Below are 14,183 nucleotides of genomic sequence, written 5' to 3' on the forward strand. Positions count from 1 at the left end.
CTATGTAGCTCAGGCTGACCCTGAACTCACGGTGATCCTCCTGCCTCAGCCTCCCAAGTGCTGGGATTACAGGCATGCACTACCATGCGTGGCTGAAGGAGAATTTTAGTAACAGATTTTTACAGTTTCATAGGATGGAGACAACCCTGTTTTCTTACTTCTCCAGATAAAGCCAAATTTGAAGAGCTTGATATTTCCTACTTACACTGGTTAGATTTTGCAAATGCAGTAGTGGGATTTCAAGAAAGCTCTATCTAGAAAAATAAATTCTATGACTTGTTGCAACAATTGAGAATATAGAGAAGAAAGACTGAAGGGAAGACAAAGGAGCATAGTTGGTAGTTCTGAAAAATGAAAATCTTAAAATGTGGAATTCTCTGCCAAATAACTTTAAGTCAATGAAAGCACTTGAGATTGCTTTTGTTACTTTGTTTGGATCATCTAATGCTTGTGAGCAGCTGTTTTCAGCTTTGAAGTATATCAAATCTGATACAAGAAACAGACTAACAGATGACCTGAGTGCTGCATGTGTTGCTCTCAAACTAATGAAGTATGAGCCAAGGTTTGACAAATTATCAGCATCCACACAACAGCAAAGATCACATTAATTGTGCAAAAGCACTCCAAATACAAACTTTTACCTTTCAATAAAAGGCTGTTTGTATAATTGAAAGCTCTGTTATTGTGCTTTTAAGACAAAAGATGTTAACAACATGGAGTTGTTTTTTCTAAAATACAACCTCAGTATTCAGGTTTAATTGCAGTGGGTTTTGGGCTGCAGTTTGGGCATTCAGTCTCTAAAAAAGTTTCAGTATCACTGCTTCAGCCAATCAGCCAGAAAAGGTGAATATGTGGTTCATATGTAACAAACCCACACTCTCCTACACAGCACAGGGCTCTACCAGAGCATTACCAATCATCTCTCAAGCAAACATCTATGCTATTCCAGCCTAATGTCCTGTTTTATTTTCATGATAGAAATGGATGCTTTAAAGGCACGGAAAAAAAAAACAGTATGATTATTCATATTTCCAAAGATTCTTAACAAATGAATAGGAACACAATGTATTTTTCAAAAGAATAAATTTCCTATATAGATCCAAAGTATGATTCAATATATTGTATTCCATTCTGAATCATTAAAAATAATGTTAATGAAGACTACATGAATGATGGCACAACATGAAGAGAAGTCAATACTTGTATATTGCCCACCAAGCATTTTTATGTTCCCTCTCTTTCTCATGGTCTAGAGTTCAAGTGCTCAGTCAAAATGTCTTATCTCCAATGCTATGCACACAAGTTATAACTGCTTCTAAACCATCTACCTTTTAAACTACAAAAATTAAGGGCCTTGCAAGGTGTGGTGGGACATGCCTATAATTCCAGCACTGACTGAGGCAGGAAGATCAAAGTTTGAGTGGGCCACTTAGTGACACCCTGTATCCAAAAAAAATTTTTTTTATTTTAAAGGGCTGGGTATGTAGCTTAGTATGTGAAGGACCTAGTTTCAAACCCCCTCTATACATACACACAAACCATACCAGAAACTCAACAAACCATGTAAAATCCAGTTTGCCTTATTTGGTAAAATAGTAGGCAGCTACAACAAATTGTGTTAAGAATTCATAATGTTACAGGAAAATAATTCGAACACTAATAAAAACAAGCAGAATGAAAGCCCAGATATACACATTCATATGTATAACCATTATGCCAAAAACACATAATTGTAAATAAAAGTAACAAAAACATGTCAAAATGTTAACAATGATATTTTCAGAGGCGGGTAGGATTATGGATTATATATTATTTATGTGGGTGTAATTTTCTGTACATTCCAAATGTTCCACTATAGGCAAACTTTTTTAAAAATCAGAAATAAAAATTAAATATCTACACATATACTTTTCAGTTAAATTAACAGTTAACACACCTACCTGGAACTGAATGAGTGGGTGATCACCAAATACATATTCTACTCTCCCAATGACTTGTAACACATAGTCACCAGGGCTGGCTTCATCTTCCTTCCCATGAATAGTCAAACGTTTTTGGATTGCCAATTCATTTATCTTTATAGGATTCACATTAGGAGATACATGAAAGCTAAACACATCCTAAAAGGAGAGAAAATAGAAAACAGAAGCAGTAAATTTTGTATTTGTGTTGAAAATCCATAATTATAATCATTATGTAATGTGTAAAAATGTGCATAATATTTGCAATCTTTAAAATTCTATATTTGAATGAATTTTCTATATTCTAAATATGTTCCCATATAAAATTTAAGATTTCTGATAATTTGCAAGTCATCTTACTGTATTCTAAATGCCATAATCCCACATGTAAGATTAATATTTAACTAAAGTTAACTATCAGGGGCACCACAATGTCCAACCTGAAAATATACTACAAAGTGACCATGACAAAAAGAGGACCATGATAAAAAGAGAATGGTAGTGGCAAAAAAACAAAGATCAGTGGAAGAGAATATAAGATACAGAAACAACTCCAAACAACACACTCAGCTGCCTTATCTTTGACAAAAGGGCCAAACATCTTCACTGGAAGATAACCTCTTTAATAAATGGTGCTGGTAACAGTGGCTTTCTACATGCTGAAGATTAAACCTAGACACATATCTCTCACCAAGCACTAAACTAAAATCAAAATGAATCAAAGAGCTAAACATTAAAACAGAAACACTTAAATCAGCTGGAAGACAGAACAGGTAAAACTCCTGAAGACATAGGTGTAGGCAAAGACTTTGTGAACACAACTCCAATTACACAAGAAATATTATAAAGAATCAACAACTGGGATCGCATCATATTTAAAAGCTTTTGCACAGCAAAAGAAACCACCAACAGAGTGAAGAGATAACTCAGGGAATGGGAAAAAAATTTTATCAGCTACTCCTCAGACAAAGGACTAATATACAAAGAACGAAAAAAAATCAGATTCCCCAAATTTAAAGACCAATTCCCAAAATGGGCATGTGAAATGAATACATACTTCTCAGATGAAGAAGTAGAAACATCAAATAAATATATGAAAAAATACTGAACATTACTGGTCATTCGAGAAATGCAAATTAAACCAACACTGAGATTCCATCTCACTCCAGAAGGAATGGCTATCATCAAGAAATCAACCAATAAAAAATGCTGATGAGGCTGCGGGGAGTGGGAGTATAAATTGGTACAACCAATATGAAAATCAGTATGGAAATTCCTCAAAAAACTAAAATTAGAGGTTCCATTTGACTCAGCTATTCCCCTTCTTGGTATCCTCCCAATAGAATTAAAAGCATCATACCATAGCAATATATACACACCCATATTTATAACAGCACAATTTATAATGGCTAAATCTTCGAAACAGCCCAGATGCCCATCAATGGATGAATGGATAAAGAAAATGTGCTTTTTATATACAATGGAGTACTAGGACTGCCAAAAAGAAGAATAAATGAGACATTTTTCAGTAAATGGATGTACCTTGAGAACGTAATTTTAAGCGAAATAAATTGGACACGTCTTTAAATATTGCATTGTTTCTCTTGTGTTAGAAACCCAAAGGGTAAATAAGGACCAAAATAGATGACAGGTATTGGGAAGTAAGAAGAAAATGCTCAAATGGGAAGGGGAACAAGGGAGGGTGAGAGGGAAGGGAAAGGAGGAAATAAGAATTTAAAAACAAAAAAGAATGGAAGGAAAACAATAGAAACAAAATTTTATAAAAGGAGAGGGGAAGAAAGATTGAAGAGAAGGGAGAAGAATGGGGGGAAAAAAAGAATTAAGGTATATTGCGGGCAGGTACAAATTCCCTATGATGAATGTGATCAGTGTGTATGTCAAAAGTGTACCAGTAATATTAATTTTAAAAAATAAAGTTTACTATCAGGGAGTACACCACATGGATTTTCCCACTGAATATCTTTTCTCAAGAAGTTATAAAACCTGGGCTGGGGATGTAGCTTATTGGTAGAGTGAGGCCCTGGCTTCAACCCTCAGCTTTACAAAAACAAAACAAAAAATTTAGTCTATATCAAGGGAAAAAGTTCGTTGGGCACTAGTAAGAAAAGATCCACACTTTATACTAATTCAATAAATTAATCATTCTGTCCAATTTTACAAACATACAGGTGGGTGTAGTGATACATGCCTGTAAACCTAGTAGGAAGATGGGGAGGGTTCAAGGTCAGTTTGTGCTACATAGTGAGTTCAAGGCCGGTCAGAACTACATAGACAGACCCTCTCTTTAACAAAAACAAAACATGTAAAGACAAATATACAGAATTGTCTTGTTTTTCTTTTGTTTGCAGTGCTGGGGATAAAGTACAAGGCCTCACACATGGTAGGCTAGCATTTACCACTGGGCTACACACTTAAATTTTTGGGGGAAGGGGGGTCGAGACAGGGTCTTGATATGCAGTTCAGGATGGTCTCAAACTCAGTGATCCTCCTGCCTCAGCCTCTCAAGTGGTGTGGTTACAGGCATGCAACAACATCCCTGGTTCAAATTTTAATCAATGGAAAATGAAGATGAACCATGTCTGTTCATTATAAAGGCCGTGGTATAAAGAGATACCACAGATATATCACATCTAATTAATATGTATCCTCTCATAATCTAGCAAAGTAATTTACCATTAAATGATCGTACACTAAGAACATACGAAGCTCACTATATCCCAAAGCAGCCACCTGCTACTCTGGACAGCTATAACTGTTACAGGGCTGGGGATGTAGCTCAGCAGTGCTGTACCTGCCTGGCAAGCACAAGGTTCTGAGTTCAATTCCTGGTACAGGGGGGAAAAAAACTGTAACTGTTACAAAATTCTCTACACTGAGGTGGCGTCACTTTTGCAGTATTTTCTACTAAATTAAATCACTTCCCTTTTCCACAAGGCATCTCAAATTCAAACTTTTTAAACCTAAACTTACTAGATTTCATATCTATTTTCTCTAGCATTTTTGCCTTTTTCTCTTGTTTTCTATGTAAATTGGTATCTGCTACAGACTGAATATGTTCCACCAAATGTACAGAAACCTACCCCCCATGTGATAACATTTGGAGGTGGAGACTTTAAGATGTAATAGGTCATTACATGATCTTAGTGTCTCTATAAAGGAGACTTAAAAGAGGTCTCTCTTTTCTTCTATCACGTGAAGATGTAACAAGAAGGCATTCAAGAATATCCACCAAGAAGGAGGTCCTCAGACTCTGGATGTGCTCGCACTTTGCTGTTGGACTTCCCAACCTATAGTAGTCTCAAAAATAAATTTCTAGTTTTCTATAAGCTATCCAGTCAGTGGTATTCTATTATAGCAGTCTGAACCCACTAAGACAGTGCCATATACAAAGCATACATGCTGGGATTCTCTGAGTTATTTTGAGAAAGCATATAGCTCCTCTTTCCTCCTCCACCTTCATTCCCCAATAAAACATAAATGATCTTATATCATAATGGTATACAAATCCATCATCTTCTCTATCCCCAGTACACTCTCTCTTACTTTAGATGCTTCATCTCTCCCAAATAGCATCACAAGCTTTTTATTCCACACCCTTACCTCTTGTATTATCAACCTCAAAACTGACCTTCATCCTGTCAGAAAGTAACCTGTTGTTACAAGAAAAGTCAAAAAGGACAGAAGTTTTTTCTTTTTTTTTAACACAAATAGTTATAACTGCCTAAAACAGTGCTACCAAAATGAACTTTCTATGCTAATGGAAACACTATTATGAGCTAGCCAATACAACGCCCTGTAACTACACTGGCCCTTTCTGCTTCTTTTTTGCAGTAGTAGAGATCAAACTCAAGAGCCTTGTACATGCTAAGCAAGCGTTCTACCATTGAGGTACACTCAGCTCCATGAGTGGCTCTTGAGCACCCGATTTGTTGCTAGTGTGAAGAAGTAATTTTTATTTTAAATTAATCTTAATTACTTGAATTTATTTTATTTAATCTAATTTAAATTTAAAACTAAATATATACATATGAATAGTAGCTGCTATATTAAATAACACAACTTTAAATGATAAAACCCACAGTCCTTCATTATCATAAAATTATTCTACAATTCCCCAACAGAAATACATAGGACAGCATTACTCATGCAGCTGCAGAGTTGGATTTGATATAGTGTGGTGTGTGTGTGTGTGTGTGTGTGTGTGTGTGTATACATGTACATGCACATATGACACTGCGAAAGTGAATACTAACTAGAATTTGAGAATAAAAACCAAGCAAAACAAAACTAAGAATGAAAACATAAGCCACATACTAGAAGGATACAGCTGTAACACTTTTTATTTTTGGGGAGACAGAGTCTTAGTATGTTTCCCAGATTGGCTTTGAATTTAGGGACTCAAACAAATTCTCCTACCTCAGTCTCCCCAGAAGTTGGGGCTATAGCTATACTACTACATCCAGCTTTTGCTGCACAAGTAAATATTAAATTGTAGGTGTCCCACCAAATAATCAGAAATCTTCCACACATCAGTAAGAAAAACGTGCCAGATGTGGTGGTGCACACCTGTAATCCCAGTACTCTGGAGGTAAGGGAGAAGGATTGCTGAGAGTTCAACATAGTGAGTTCAAAGCCAGCCTCCTGGACTACACAGTGAGACCCTATCTCAAAAAGTTAAAAAAAAAAAAAACAACGAAGAAAAACACAACCCAATTTTTTTAATATACTCAAAAAACATGAGAAATTATTTCATAAGTATGTGCAAGTGGTTCATCCTCATCAGTTACAGAACAGAAGAAATTAAGAAGACAAAGGATAAACTGTATAGATTGTAATATAATTCTATAATGGAACTGTATATATATAGAAGGCCTCAACAATTTGCCCAGAGGTCTCCTCTAATCCCCTGAAGTTAAATTCCTATCTTCTACAGAGTTATTCACTAGAATAACTCAGAATTCAATCAGACTGGTTTTTCCTGTATTTTAAACAGTTTTTCAAAAATCACTTTCAATGACTTCATGAAATATTGCATCTTTTATACAACTTATAATTGTACAAGAACAATCAATTTGCATTGTATTATTTAATGGTTACAAACACAGTCTAGAGACTGTCTAATAAAAACACCAAACATAGGGGTGGGAACATATATATACCTTTGTTCAGGAGAGACAGAGTTCTTAGTGACTTAATTACATTACATGACAACTGTGGTAATTGAGAATGTCTATCTAGTTGAAGAAATACTTCTTGATGGTTTTATTCTACATGTCTCATTGTGTCTCACATATCTGCCCATCCTGATATATTTATTCTCTGGAATGCCTCCAAAATACTACACTTTCTACTTTCTTACACACCCTTTCCAGACCTCCCCACACACAGAAGACTTTCACATTACATGTGGCCCTCCTTTTATGACAGCATTATTTCATATCCTGAAACTGGCTGAGTCAAAAACAAGTGTATAAGTACTGCTCAGGTTTAACAGTATCCTTGACAAGCTGCGATTACTAAAATTAAAAATAATATGGGCTGTGGGTGTAGCTCCATGGAAGACCATGTACTTAGCGTACACCAAGTTCTGAATTCAATTCCTAGCACCAAAAATTAAAAAAAAAAAAAGGGGCTGGGGAAGTGACTCAATAAAAGAGCACTTGCCTATCATATGTGAGGTCTAGGTTTGATCCCCAAGCACTGTAAAAAAATGTTTAGAAAATGCTAAAAATAATACATCTATGATCTGACTACTGAACACTATTGTAAAACTGAGAAAAAATGGGTCCATGCCCCTATTTATTTGGCTTCTTATGAGTCACGTTCTAAGGCTGAGCTCTGCAGTCATCTAAAATACTTGTCGTGTGGCATGGTAGTGCCTGCCTATAGTCCCAGCACTTGGAAGGCTGAGGCAGGAGGATCACTGTGAGTTTAAGAGCCCAGCCTGTACTACAAAGCAAGACCTTGTCTCAAAAAACAAAAAAATAAAAATAAAATACCTTTTTTCCCCCATAGAAACTGCTGGTTAGCTTTCTGCCTACCAATTCCACAAAATCATTTTTAACCAAATGGCCACCTTGTTACATTTCATCTCATTTTTAGTCTGTGGTCCCCACTTGCTGCTCTGCATGTACTAGGGTTGGTCATCTGTAGTTGACAGAGAAGTGACCAAGTAAGAATTTTACAGAAGTGGAAGTGGAAAGAGAAAATACATATAGATGGAGTAGGTGCCAGGTGTCTTTTATTCAGAGATTGTGTCACTCTTATTTTTTCAATGGTGAAGAATTTTTCATGAAATACTGGTTATAAATTATGGCTTTGGGTTTTTTAAAATGTCCTTACTTGACAAAATAAAAACCTGTAAATTCTATGTGACTTCTCACAATTATTTCTTTCTTTCTTTTTGGTTTTTGAGACAGTCTCACTATACAGCTCAGGCTGGCCTTGAACTCAGTAGGTAACCAAGGCTGGCTTCAAACTCACAGCTACCTCACTACCTCAGCCCTCCCTAGTGCTGGGATTACAGGCATGCATCACACACCCAATACAAATCTAATAACTTAATAATTGTACTGGTCCTTAGGATCCAGATGTCTAGGAACTTGTGGCTTAACCCTATTGGAAAGGTTTAGCCTGAGAAAAAGCAGACCAGGGAGAGGCATGTTAGCTATATTTCAACTATCTCAGTATCTGGCATGTAGACAGAAAACAAGATTGTGTGGATAGCACACAGAGATGAGCAGAAGTCAAAAAAGGCAAGACTAGGTTTCAAAAACATTTTTTTTACTCCAAAATTTAAATATGTGCTTGCCCACAGTAAAAACACTTTCAAGAGGCAGAAAAAGAATCTCTTGGAACTGATGTATTCAGGCAGAAACACATTTCAGGGAGTGAAAAATGAAATTTTTTGTTTTGTTTTCTTGAGACAGAGTCTTGCTATGTAGTTTAGGCTGTCCTCAAACTCCACAGTGATCTCCTGCTTCAGCCTCCAGCCTCAGCCTCCAGTGATAGGATTACAGGTGTGTGCCACTATATCTGGCTAAAAGAATTATATAAAGTCTGACTAGATGATCTCTAAGCTCCTTGTAACTTTATATTCTATGACTGCTTGGAATCAGTAGATTTCATAGTACTGTATCTTCATTTCTTATTTTCAAAACACTTCCTTAAACCTGGCCTAAAATCTCAGTACTCTAGAAAGCTGAGACAGGAGGATTGTAAAGTCAAGCTCAGCTTAGGGAATTTAGCAACTTGTTGAGACTCTATCTCAAAATAAGAAAAAGACTGTAGATATACCTCAGTGTAAAGGCCCTGAGTTCAATCTCCAGCGCCACATACACACTCCATTGGGGAAAGCAGTTGTCTAGCATGTGCAAGGCCCTGAGTTCAATCCTAGTATAGCAAAACAACAATAACAAAAAACTCATCTAGGCTTGTGATGAACTCCTGTAATCCCAACACTCTGGGAGGCTGAGGCAGAAGGATTGCAAATTCAAGTCAAGCCTGGGCAATTTAGCAGCTTAGTGAGACCACATAAAATACAAAAATGGATGGGGATGTAGCTCAGTGTGAAGGCCTTAGGTTCAATTCCCACTACCACAAAGGGGGGGGGGCTAACTTTTCTTTTTATATATGCTTTGTTAAAAAGATGATTACATTAAAATTTGTGTGTCCTAGTAGAGATATGACTCATCTTTAAAGAAACTCAGACTGACCTAGATAAGTAAATTGTACAGAGCCAAGGTTCCCAATTGAATTTTAATCACTCTTCAATAGTAAATTTTCCTATTTTTCAATAGTAAATTTTCCAATTGCACTTGTTTGGGCCTTGCAGAAGTCCCTAAGCAGTATTTTAAATTTGATAGTGAGACTTTATGATACTAAAATTTTGGCTCAAATTGAACTTTATTCTCAATATATCTCAGGATAACCAATGGTGGGGGGTTTTTTGTTGTTGTTTTTGGGGGGTTTTTTTTGGCACTGGGGATTGAACTCAGGACCTTCTGCTTGCAAGGCAGGCGGAAAAACAACTAAGCTAAATCCACGGCCCAACCAATAGTGTTTTTCCCTAAACAAGCCAGCCTTCCAGCCTCTCTACATTTCTTTTTCTTTTTTTCTTTTTCATTTTAGATTACTTTTTTTCTTTCCTTCTTTTCACTCCCTCCCTCTGTCCTTCCCGCCCCCCCCCCCAACCCATACTGGGGATTGAACCCAGGGCCTTTGCACTCAGCTACATCTCCACCCCTTTTTATTTTGAGTCAGTGCCATTAAGTCACTAAATTAGTCAAGCTAGGCTCAAACTGGTAATCCCCCTGCCTCGGCCTCCTGGAGGGCTGGAATTAGAGGACTGCAGTGCCTTGTTCAGCTATAAACTTTCTTATCTAAGGGTAATTGCTAAAAGCATAGTAGTTTTTCACATCCCTCAATAAATATTTAATAAAATGTTGTCTAAAATAAGGCAAAACTCAGCAGGGCATGGTGGCACATGCCTATAATCCCAGCACTTGGGAAACTGAGGCAGGAGGTTGCCACAAGTTTAGGTCCAGCCTGACTACAGTGAGACCCTGTCCCAAATCAATCAAAAAATTAAATGAGGCAAAAGGGGGTAAAACTGAAGACAGCTGGGTAAAATCCTGGTTCTACTATTAATTATAAGGTGTGATCAAAATACATGGTGAATATTTAAATTTTTAAAATTATTACAGTAAAATGCACACCATCATTAATCTGCCTTGTCTTAGTTACTTTTCTCTCGTTGCTGAGACAAAATACCTGACACCCAAAGTTAAAGGGGGAAGGTTTATTTAGCTCACAGTTTGCAAAGGTTTCAGTACATAATCAGCTGGCTCCAAAGCAGGGTGGCTTGGCAGAGTCGCACTGCAGAGGGGAAACCGTTCATGGCAAGCAGAATACATCAAAAGCAAGAAAAGGGGGCCAGAGATTTAGCTCAGTGGTTCCACCGCCTGATTCACAAGTGCAAGGACCCATGTTTGATCCCTGGTACCAAAAAAAAAAAAAATGCAAGAAAAGGGAGACAAGGCTCTTTCTGTCCCTTATAACATATCTAGGCTACAGGGACCAGGGTGCCAAACCAATCAGTGTACTGATTTAGTAATCATGCACCCTTAATCCCAGCATCACATATACTAGATTCAGCCACCTCCAAAAAAGCCTCACCTATGACTGCACGAGGCTTTGGGGGAACATCTAGACACAAGCCATAACATGACTCAAAAATACTCCCTCTTCACTTTTGGAAGTCTTTTTTTGTGAGTGGCTTTACAAGTATGATCAAAAGTATGCTTCTGCTGAGTGCCATCCAAAGGAAAGGCAGGTTCATAAAAGAGTTACAGTGTGTCCTCATCCACTTTATTCACTGGGTCTGGCACTGAGTGACTTCTGGCTCTTCCTCAAAGTCAAAATGACCATAAAAAGTAAATATTTTGAATTGGTTCAGGATATCAAGGCAGCAATGACAGCACAATTAAAGATACACATGAAGGGGCCGGGGATTTAGCTCAGTGGTTTCGCCACCTGCTGCACAGGTACAAGGACCCGAGTTCGATCCCCAGTACCAAAAAAAAAAAAAAAAAGATACACATGAAGACAAACTTCCAGACTACTTCAGAAAAGTGGCAAGAATGATGACATAAGTGTGTTCAAAGAAAAAGTAGGTATCTTGACGAGGATAAGTGAAAATATGTCTTTCACTGTAATAAAAATTTGTAAGAATTCACTGAATTTTTTGATTACTCTGGATGTGAGGCCTAGCACAAAAACACTTAACTTCTCACACTTTAGTTTCTTCACTGTAAAATGGGAGAAAAGATGACAATGTAAGGTTGTTGTAGAAACTGAAGAACATAAACAAAAGATCTTATATAAGTCTAAGTGCTTCTTATGGCCTAGATCAAAACTATCCCCAAAAGACTTATATATTCAGTCGGAGGGCTTTTGGAAGATGATCACAGAGCATTAATCCCATCAATGGGTTAATCCACTGATGTATTCATAGCTGAATGTAAGGGTGGGAAGGGAGGCCTGGCTGTAAGTCAGTAAGTCACTGGAGGCATAACCTGGAAGGGTATGGTCTTCTCCCCAGTTCTCCACCCCCCCTTCTCATTCTCTTTTTTCGCTCTCTCACTCTCTGCTTTATGAGTGTGTATGCCCTTCTGCCATGATGTTTCTGCCTTGGAACTAGCTGACCATGAGGGAAACCTCTGATTTTGTGAGCCAAAATAAACTTTTCTTCCTTTAAATTGTGTATGTCAGGGATTTTTGTCCCAGCAACAGGAAGCTAACACAGTACTTGATATATAATGGCTAATGTGAAGATTGTTGCCATTTCTATGGCTATGATAGTAAATCAAGAACAAGCATTCTTGAATCCCTACCTTAATATAAGCCCCTAAATGAGAGGATGATCATACTTGATACAAATGTAATAATAGCATAATCTAGTATGTATAACTGCTATGAACATCAGATACGGATCAGCCATATATTATGTGAATGGAAAATTTCTTAGCACCATCTAATTCACATATTCATAGAATATACATATAAGAATATGAAAAAAGGAGATCATTTTGATTAGCACCCCCTCCATGGTTCTTTTCTAAAGTGTTCCTTTTAAAATCATGAGATCATGCCACGTGTGGTGGCGCATGCCTGTAATCCCAGCACGTGGGAAGCTGAGGCAGGAGGATCGCTATGATTTCAAGGCCAGTCTGGACTACATAGCAAGACCCTATCTCAAAAAATAAAAAGAAAAACAAGAGATTTTTTTTTTTCACAAGAGATCTTTAACATCCCTTTAAAACTGAAAAGCCAGTTAAATAGTGCACTGGGCCAACCCTTCTACACTACTATTCTACTGCATCAAGAAATTATATATGTGCAAATGATGTTAAACTATTCTACAAAATCCTAAATCTATACCTACCTTAAATCTAAAACTTTTCTTTGTAACGGTGCATTCTTAGAAGAGATACTTCTAAGAATGGAATAGTATTCAAGTAAAAATCAGAGACGTATTACAAAATATTTAACAAATATAATACTACCTGACTATTTTCAAAATGAACAGCTACAATGAGCTTTCCTCCATAAAGCTTGTCTTCCAAGTTTTCAAGGATGGATGGATCATGTTCTGGTGGGTAGGTTTGCTTTAGCCAGTCAATCCACGATAATCCCACAAGTGACTGAATCTTTTCCTCACTGAATTTGCGCATTTTTCGTCGAAATTCATTCACTTCAGGATCCTTTAAGGCATCAAATTCATGCAGACCTAAACACATTTTGTAAAGGTATCATTTTCAGTAGCTTATAATAATAAAAGAGAATACAAATGTTTTTAACACTTTTTATCAAGCAGACAAAACCAGGCAGGAATATATGAAAAAAGCAAAAACAAGCAAGATAAAATAATAAACCTCAAGTACAAAAGATGCAGTTGAATTTCTAAAGTATATAAAATTGAAGTCTTGTGAAGAAATACAGATTGGCTACCAGTTTTATAAGGATAATTATTGATATTCATAATACACAATTTAAAGCCACATATAGTCAGCCCAGCATCATGGTGCAGCCCTGTAATTCCAGCACTCGGGAGGTTGAGGCAGGAGGATCACTGCAAGTTCAAGGCTCACCTGGGCTACACAGTGAGTTCAAGGACAGCCTGGACTACATAGCACAACCCTGTCTCAAAAGAACCAAAATATAACAACAATAATAATAATAAAAAAATAAATTTTAAAATTAACTATATATAAAAGATCCACAGTTTTATGCCATGCAATGGTAGTACATGTCTGTAATCTCAGCTACTTAAGAGACTGAGTCAGAAAGATTGCAAGTTCAATGCCAGCCTGGCCAACCTAGTACAATTCTGTCTTACTAAACCAGGCATGGTGGCTCATGCCTGCAATCCCAGCATTCTGGGAGGCTGAGGATCACAAGTTCGAGACCAGCCTGGGCAATTTAATGACTAAGCAAGACTCTCTCAAAATAAAAAGTTAAGAAAGGACTGTAGACATAGTTCAATGTGAACATCCTTGGTTCACACTCTAGTATGGTGAATAATAACAGTAATAAAAATTAAAGGGGTTGGGCTGGGCATGGTGGCTCACACATATAATCCCAGGACTTGGAAGGCTGAGGCAAGAGGATCACTGGGAATTCAAGGCCAGTCTGGGCTAC

At 37.2% G+C, this 14,183-nt stretch overlaps 1 protein-coding gene across 6 annotated transcripts in view; it reads right to left on the reverse strand.

The window, feature by feature from the left end:
* Pik3cb (phosphatidylinositol-4,5-bisphosphate 3-kinase catalytic subunit beta) overlaps positions 1-14,183 on the reverse strand; it is a 172,754-nt gene that overhangs the window by 78,114 nt on the left and 80,457 nt on the right. For all 6 annotated transcript variants that reach the window (XM_004834330.3, XM_087186229.1, XM_021249649.2 and 3 more), the window contains 2 exons: positions 13,049-13,272; positions 1,941-2,120 (listed from right to left, as the gene is read on the reverse strand). In XM_004834330.3, the coding sequence (XP_004834387.1) occupies positions 1,941-2,120; positions 13,049-13,272 (404 nt within the window). The remainder of the gene's footprint in view (positions 1-1,940; positions 2,121-13,048; positions 13,273-14,183) is intronic.

The sequence above is a fragment of the Heterocephalus glaber genome, unplaced genomic scaffold (genome assembly GCF_053883595.1).
Source record: "Heterocephalus glaber isolate CG9 unplaced genomic scaffold, H.glaber_assembly_v1.0 deba00001504, whole genome shotgun sequence".
NCBI classification, from domain to species: Eukaryota; Metazoa; Chordata; class Mammalia; order Rodentia; family Bathyergidae; genus Heterocephalus; species Heterocephalus glaber.